This window comes from Erinaceus europaeus, chromosome 13 (genome assembly GCF_950295315.1).
Source record: "Erinaceus europaeus chromosome 13, mEriEur2.1, whole genome shotgun sequence".
Classification (NCBI taxonomy): domain Eukaryota; kingdom Metazoa; phylum Chordata; class Mammalia; order Eulipotyphla; family Erinaceidae; genus Erinaceus; species Erinaceus europaeus.
In genome coordinates, this window is record NC_080174.1 from 3,543,772 (window position 1) to 3,551,271 (window position 7,500).

General features: G+C 53.0%; 1 protein-coding gene across 3 annotated transcripts in view; it reads right to left on the bottom strand.

Annotated features, from left to right (window-relative positions):
- Positions 1 to 4,416: 4,416 nt before the first annotated feature.
- Positions 4,417 to 7,500, bottom strand: part of TBXT (T-box transcription factor T) — an 11,300-nt gene continuing 8,216 nt past the window's right edge. For 2 of the 3 annotated variants that reach the window (XM_060205057.1, XM_060205056.1), the window contains exons 6-8: positions 7,359 to 7,500; positions 6,057 to 6,186; positions 4,417 to 5,057 (exon numbers count right to left, since the gene is read on the bottom strand). The exon at positions 7,359 to 7,500 is cut by the window's right edge. In XM_060205057.1, coding sequence (XP_060061040.1) covers positions 4,814 to 5,057; positions 6,057 to 6,186; positions 7,359 to 7,500 — 516 coding nt within the window. In that variant the 3' untranslated portion in view covers positions 4,417 to 4,813. The remainder of the gene's footprint in view (positions 5,058 to 6,056; positions 6,187 to 7,358) is intronic. The other variant, XM_060205058.1, reaches the window with a different exon arrangement.

Here is a 7,500-nt window from a genome sequence, read left to right on the forward strand (position 1 = left end):
TGTCCAGCGGAGAGCAGTGACAGAAGCCAGAACTCCCACCTGCTGCTCCCCATAGAGAATTTGGGTCCCTGCTCCCAGCGGGGGAGAAGTGTCAGGGGAAGATGCCCAGAGGGCTCTGTACCCCAACTCCATCAGGACCTGGAGACAGAAGAGGAAGAAAAGGAGGGACACTCAGAAGCAGAAATAGGATTTAGGTGTGACTTAGAAAGGACGAGAAGTGGGGTGGTGCCATGGGTTAAGCACACATAGCGTGAAGCTCAAGGACCGGCATTAGGATCCTGGTTCGAACCCCCACCTCCCCGCAGTGGGGGGGGGGGTGTCTCTTCACAGGTGGTGAAGCAGGTCTACAGGTGTCTGTCTTTCTCTCCCCCTCTTTTTCTTCCCCTCCTCTCTCCATTTCTCTCTGTCTTATCCAGCAACAACAACAACAAAAATAACAATGATGATAAACAACAAGGGCAACAGAAGGGAAAAAATAGCCTCCAAGAGCAGTGGATTCATTGTGCAGGCACCGAGCCCCAGTGATGGAGGCAGAAAAAAAAAAAAGGAAAAAGAAGAGAAAAAGAAAGAGAAAAAAAGAAAAAAGAAAGGAAGGAAGGAAGGAAGGAAGGAAGGAAGGACCATAGGAAAAATGGGATGGGGAACCGATTGGTGCCCCTCTGGTTGAGTACATATCGCACTGTGCAAGGACCCAGGTTCAGGCCCCAGTCCCCACCTGCAGGGGAAGCATCGCGAGTGGTGAAGCAGGGCTGCAGGCGTCTCTCTGTCTCTCTCCCTCTCAGTTTCCCCCTCCCCTCTCAATTTCTGTCTCTATCAAATAAATGAAAAAAATGCAATAAACTAAAAAACAATTTAAAAAGAAAGTTTTGGGAAAAATGGACGTGGAAACAAGGAAATTTGAAAAATGGGCAAAAATGTATATAGACAGATAGTTCTAGAAATAATAGTCAGCTCCTACCTGTGACTGAGGACACAGGACTCAGGTGGTGGGAATGGTGTGGAATTATATCCTTGTGCTCTCCTAGTTTTGTAAGTCAATACGAAGTCACTAAAATAAAGAAAGAAATCAAGAAAAAGCCAGGGGGTTGTCTGAGAAGGCTGGGTGGACAACACCTGGAGGTGAGAGGGGACTTGGAGCTTAAGAGCAGCTGCCCTGTCCCGAGACGTCTCACTGTCATGGTCGTTGTCCCTGTGTGCAGTGCCCTGTGGCCTCGCTGCTCCCGGCCAGCTCTTGCTTTTTTATTTCAGCTAGAGAGAAGCAGGCCGGCCAGCGAGTAGAGAGGAAGAGAGAGACACAGGCTGGGGGTGGGGTGCAGATATGGCCCTCAGACACACACCAGGCTGGGCCTCCCGCCTGGCAAGGTGTGCGCTCCACCGCCCCCCCCCCCAGCCCAGCTGAGCTGTCTCTGGCTGTCCTGTGTCCCAGGGCTCCCAAGCAGGAGGCGGCCCTTGTGTCTGTGGGTGGCTGGAGGCGACTGGAGAGGTGGTGTGGGTGCTGGGAGCCACCTTCCGTCCCGGCCATTTATGGGGGGAAGTCTGGGGAGCTTTACAACACCTCGGGAAGATCCAATTGTCCTGGCGTTTGATGTCTGGAAGCTTTTACACCTGAGTCAAGGAAGGTCCTGCCGAGTCCCCTCCCTCCATCAACCTTCCCTTTCAAGTGGAGGGAGGGCAGCCGTGGGGGCTGGAAGGAGGGAGGGGTGCCTTCCAGAAGCTTCTCAGGCAGATCAATTCTAGCAAAGTCTCCAAGGAAACAGGGGGCCTGGGTGGGGGTGTTTCTCCCAAACTCTGCAGGGAGGGTCTCTCCTGGTGCTCACACCTGGGAACAGACATCCCAGGACTCCGGCCTGGAGTCTCTACCTGATCAAAGTCCCAGCTTCTCACTGTGAATATCTCCATGTAAGTCCCTTTGCTTTCATTTGTGCTGTTTGTTTTCTCAGGGTCTGCTCCCCACAGCAGCAAACATCTTTGTAATCACAATTCTCCCTTGTTCCTGTTTTTAGAGCTGGGTCCTCCGTGAGTGTTCATTTGAACAAGGCCCTGATGAACATACAGTCAGATTCAGCTCGTGGGTCAGGTTTTTGTTTTTTTACGTCTTTATTATGTCACCTGTGTGCTGTTATTAGTATGATGATTGCTATTATAAAAGGGTCCGGGCAGTGGTACACTCGGTTAAGCACACATACCTCCAGGCACAGGGATCTGGGTTTGAGCCCCGGGCTCCCCACCTACACGGGAGAAGCTTCATGAGCGGTGAAGCAGGGCTGCAGGTGTCTAACTTTCTCTCTCCCTCTCTATCTCCCCCTTCCTTCTCAATTCCTCTCTGTCCTATCAAATAAAAATAAAGTAGAAAGAAAAAAAGGGGGTGGGGGTGGCCACAGCCAGGAGCAGTGGATTTGTAGTGCTGGCACTGAGCCTCAGTGGTAACCCTGGAGGCAATTAAAAAAATAAAGAAGCTGAAAAACAAGATCAGAAGAGAAAACACAAGTAGAACCTGAACTGGAATTGGCGTATTGCACCAAAGTAAAAGACTCTGGGATGGGGGGGGGGGGAAGAATACAGGTTCAAGAAGGATGACAGAGGACCTAGTGGGGTTGTATTGTTATATGGGAAACTGGGAAATGTTATGTATGTACAAACTATTGTATTTACTGTCAAATGTAAAACATTAATTCCCCAATAAAAAAATTAAACAAATAAAAAGAAAGTAAAATAATGGTTATTATTTACCACTGAGTTTCCTTGCTTTATTTATGATTGTTTTTTTAATGACTTACTTTGGAGTCAAAGATACAACCCAACTATAAGCCCAGCTCCAGTTCTTGCTTTAAAAAAAAAAATCAATCAGGGAGTTGGGCGGTAGTGCAGTAGGCTAAGCGCACGTGGCACAAAGCGCAAGGACCGATGGAAGGATCCCGGCTCGAGCTCCCGGCTCCCCACCTGCAGGGGAGTCGCTTCACAGGTGGTGAAGCAGGTCTGCAGGTGTCTGTCTTTCCTCTCCCCCTCTCTGTCTTCCCCTCCTCTCTCCATTTCTCTCTGTCCTATCCAACAACAATGACATCAATAACAATAACAATAATAACTACAACAACAATAAAAAAGGGCAACAAAAAGGAATAAATAAATGTATAAAAATTTTAATTAAATAAAAATCAGTCAATCAAACTTCCTGTGTCTTTGGCTCAGCACATGAGCTGTCCCCCAGTCACTGCTGACAACTCCCCTTGCAGAGTGACCCCTGCAGGCTCTCTCTAGCCTTGGACCCCGGCTGCTTCTCCTTGTTCAAATGTTGTTTGTTAATTTTTCTTCTTTTTTTTGCCTCCAGGGTTATCGCTGGGGCTCGGTGCCTGCACCATGAATCCACTGCTCCTGGAGGCCATTTTTTTTTCCTTTTGTTACCCTTGTTGTTTATTGTTGTTATTATTTTTGTTGTTGGATAGGACAGAGAGAAATGGAGAGAGGAGGGAAGACAGAGAGGGGGAGAGAAAGACAGACACCTACAGACCTGCTTCACCGCATGTGAAGTGACTCCTGCAGGTGGGGAGCCGGGGGCTCAAACCGGGATCCTTACGCCGGTCCTTGCATTTTGTGCCATGTGTGCTTAACCCACTGCGCTACCGCCTGGCCCCCTTTGTTACTTTTTCTATTGGGGGTTTAATGGTTCACAGCAAATACAGTTGCTGGTCCATGTGTCATATTTCTCACTTTTCTGCAAAACACTCTTCCCCCCAGCCCAGGTCCTCCTCCACCATCAGCACCAGGACCTGAAAGCCCCTCCATCCCCCAGAGTCCTTTACTTTGGGGCAAGGCACGTTGTTATTATTGTTATTGATGTTGTTGGATAGGACAGAGAGAAATGGAGAGAGGAGGGGAAGACAGAGAGGGGGAGAGAAAGACAGACACCTGCAGACCTGCTTCACAGCCTGTGAATTGACTCCCCTGCAGGTGGGGAGCCGGGGGCTGGAACCGGGATCCTTACACCGGTCCTTGCTCTTTCTACTATGTGCGCTTAACCCGCTGCGCCACCACATGGCTCCCTTCCTTAATATTTGTATTTACTTATCATTGGATAGAGACAGAGAGAAATTGAGAGGTAAGGGGAAACAGATGCCTGCAGCCCTGCTTCACCACTCAGTGAAGCTTTTCCCCTGCAGGTGGGGACCACGGGCTTGAACCTGGGTCCTTGCCCACTACAATGTGTGTGCTTGACTAGATGTGCCATCACCTGACCCTGTCAGCTGTCAGCAACAGCAAAGCCTCTCTCCCTTACCCCACTCCTTCCCTTCTCCCTCTCCCGCCTCCTTCTCTCTCCCTCTGTCACATACACACAGACCCAAGAGAAAGGAGATGAGCCTTAAGCCACGCTTGGCATACACAGCTTTTATTTGGCAGGAAGCACTTCCTGTTGATTGTCTGGGCTGCTTTTGAGGAAGGGAGACCCTGGGCTGCGGTGCTGGCCTGGCTGTAGACAAGGGGGTACCCACTACTCAGCACATTCCTGGGCTCCTACGTGCAGGCGCAAGTTCCTTCTTCACGGGGGCCTGCACCATCCTTCCTGCGTGGCCTGCTCTGCTGCAGGTCTGCAAGGGGAGGCCTGTGCCAGCTGCAGGAGAGGCCCTGGCACCTGCATTTGGCTGTGAGCTCTCAGAGACCGACGCACAGAACATCACTCCTGAGTCCACCTGCAGCACATAAGCCACCCAGCTGCACCCCCAGGAGGGGCACTCTCCTGCCCGTCTCCCAAGAGCCTGCCCCCGGGCACCAGAGAGAGGTGTCCCCAGCAGGCTGTCACTGTCTCTCGGGCCCGACGGGCTCACAGCGAGGGCGGAGGCACCGGTGTCCAGGAGCTCAGGAGGCTGTCTGGGTCTGTGGCTGTGGGGGCCCCCTCGTACAGCGGAGACCCGGATGATGAGGGGGCCGAGGACGGATGGCCGAGGGGCGCCGTGGGCGTAGGGGAGCCTCGGAAGAACTGGGGCACCAGCCCCCCGGAGACCCCTGCCGTCTGTGGGCCAGGAGTCACGCCGCCACTGCTCACAGGCCACAGGCTGGGGTACTGGCTGCAAGGGAAAGGGGGCAGAGGTGGGCTAGAGGTGGGCACCCCGGGGCAGGGACAGGGGGCAGCCTGAGCCCTCCCTGCTGCCTCTCTGGCCCTCCACAGTCAGCTCCCTGCCTCCCCCTGCAACACACACACTTTCAGGCAGAGAAGCTGGAAGTTTAGCTGCCCAAGACTCAGCCTGAGCTCAGGATTTGCAGGCCCGAGGCTCCAGGTTCGATCCCCAGCACCCCAGCACCACACAGAGCACAGCAGCCTTCTCGTGACGCTGTCCTCCCATGGACAAGCACCGTTATATAATCAGAGCAGCGAGCAGCCCAGGACATTGAGCCCCCGGGCACATGTGAGCCAAGAACAGAGCGGTCCCTCCAGGACCCGCCTGCCAGCAACCTTCACATTAACGTCCTTCCTCCTGGGCTCCGAGAAGTTCTGGAAACGCCCACATCTGAATGAGTGCCCCAACACCCCAAAAAGACACCTGAGGTTGGGGTGCCTAGCATCTCATCCTTGGGGAGAGGAAGGATCGGAGTTTCCTGTGGCTTCATGAACCTCTGAGCAGAGAGCGGGTGCTGGGGTACCTGGTTGAGCACACACATTACAGTGCACAAGGATCCAGGTTCGAGCCCCCACTCCCCACCTGCAGGGCCACAGGTGTCTCTGTCTCTACCTCCCCTCCTCCCCTCCTCCTCTCAATTTCTCTTTGTTGTGTTGAATAAAATAGAAAGAAATAAAAGGGGGGGAATGGCTGCTAGGAGCAGCAAGAGAAGATTCACAGTGCAACAGCAGTGATAACCCTGGACAAGCACTGGACTGGAAGAGAGGCACTGAGCCCCAGGGGTAACCCTAAGCAGACAGGGTCCCAGCTCTGTGCCCACCCTGCCCCCCAGAGGCTCCCCAGGTCCCTAGGAAAAGGTGGGCACCCCCAGCAATGAGACAAGGTCTGGCTGCAGCAGAATCCCGAGACCCCCCACCCTCCACAAACACTGGTGGGGGAAATGGTTACCTGGAGCCCCCAGGGGGGCCGGCACTGGCCCCCATGGGGAGCATGCCTGTGTGGGTGGGCATTCCCAGGCTGGCCCAGTTGTCTGGGGGCTGCAGCATGGACAGACAGGCAGACGAGCTGTCAGGGTAAGCTGAGAGGGTGGGGGGAGAGCACTGTCACTCAGGATCCCCAAAGCTGCAGTCAGAGACCCCTCGCACACACATACTGAGAGCCAGTGTGCGTGTGGCCCAGCCAGGAGGTGGCTCAGAGCACAGGACTTGGTGTCCAAGCTCCCAGAGGCCACAGGTTCAATCCCCAGCACCGCATGTGAGGGGAGCTGCAACCTCTAATAACTGATAAATCCTGGGGCCTTGCAGTGGCGCACCTGGTTGAGCGCACACATTACACTGCACAAGGACCCAGGTTCAAGCCCCAGTCCCCACCTGCAGGGGGGAAACTTCGAGAGTGGTGACACAGGGCAGCTGGGGTCTCTCTGTCTCACTCTCTCTCCTTCTCCCCCTTCCCTCTCAATTTCTGGCTGTTTCTATCCAATACAGATAATAAAAAATTAAAAAAAAAACATTTAAAAAATTGATAAATCCTTTTTTAAAATGCATGAAATGGGGCTGGGGACACAGCATCATGACTCTGCAAAAAAACTTTCATGCCTGGGGCCAGATGGTGGTGCACCTGGTTGAGTGCACATGTTACTGTGTGCAAGGACCCAGGTTCAAGCCCCCGGTCCCCACCTGCAGGAGGAAAGCTTCATGAGTGGTGAAGCAGGGCTGCAGGTGTCTCTCTGTCACTCTCCCTCTCTGTCTCCCCCTTCACTCTTGATTTCTGGCTGTTGGTATCCAATAAATAATAAATAAAGATAATTTTAAAAAATTAATGATCTGTCTCTCAATTAAAAAAAAAATTAACAGTGGTCCAAGAGGTGGCACAGTGATAAAGCTTTGGACTCTCAAGCATGAGATCCCAAGTTTGATCCCTGGCAGCACATGTGCCAGAGTGATGTCTGGTTCTTTCTCTCTCCTCCTATATTTCTCATAAATAAATACATTTTTAAAAAAATTAAAAAAAAACCTTTCATGCCTAAGGCTCTGAGGTCCCAAGTGTAGTCCCCAGAACCATGACCAGCCAGAGCTGAGCAGTGCTCTGGTCTTTCTCTTTCCCTCTCTCTCTCTCTCTCTCTCTCTCTCTCTCATTCCAGACTGACAACCCCTACCCCTGGCCCAGCCCCCCAGAGCAGTGATTCCCAAGGACTGGTCTTATAGCAGCCCCCTCCCGCACCCCCAGCCCCAAGCACGGGGCTCCACTTACTTGGTGAGCTGTTGCGATGCCCATAAGGACTGGGGTAGGGGGCTGGCCTGGGGCTCCTCAGGGTGGGGTACCTTTCGCAGCTGTGAGCCGAGGGCAGGGACAAGGGGGCTCCAAACTGTGTGTGGGGGGTGGCGGGTGGACA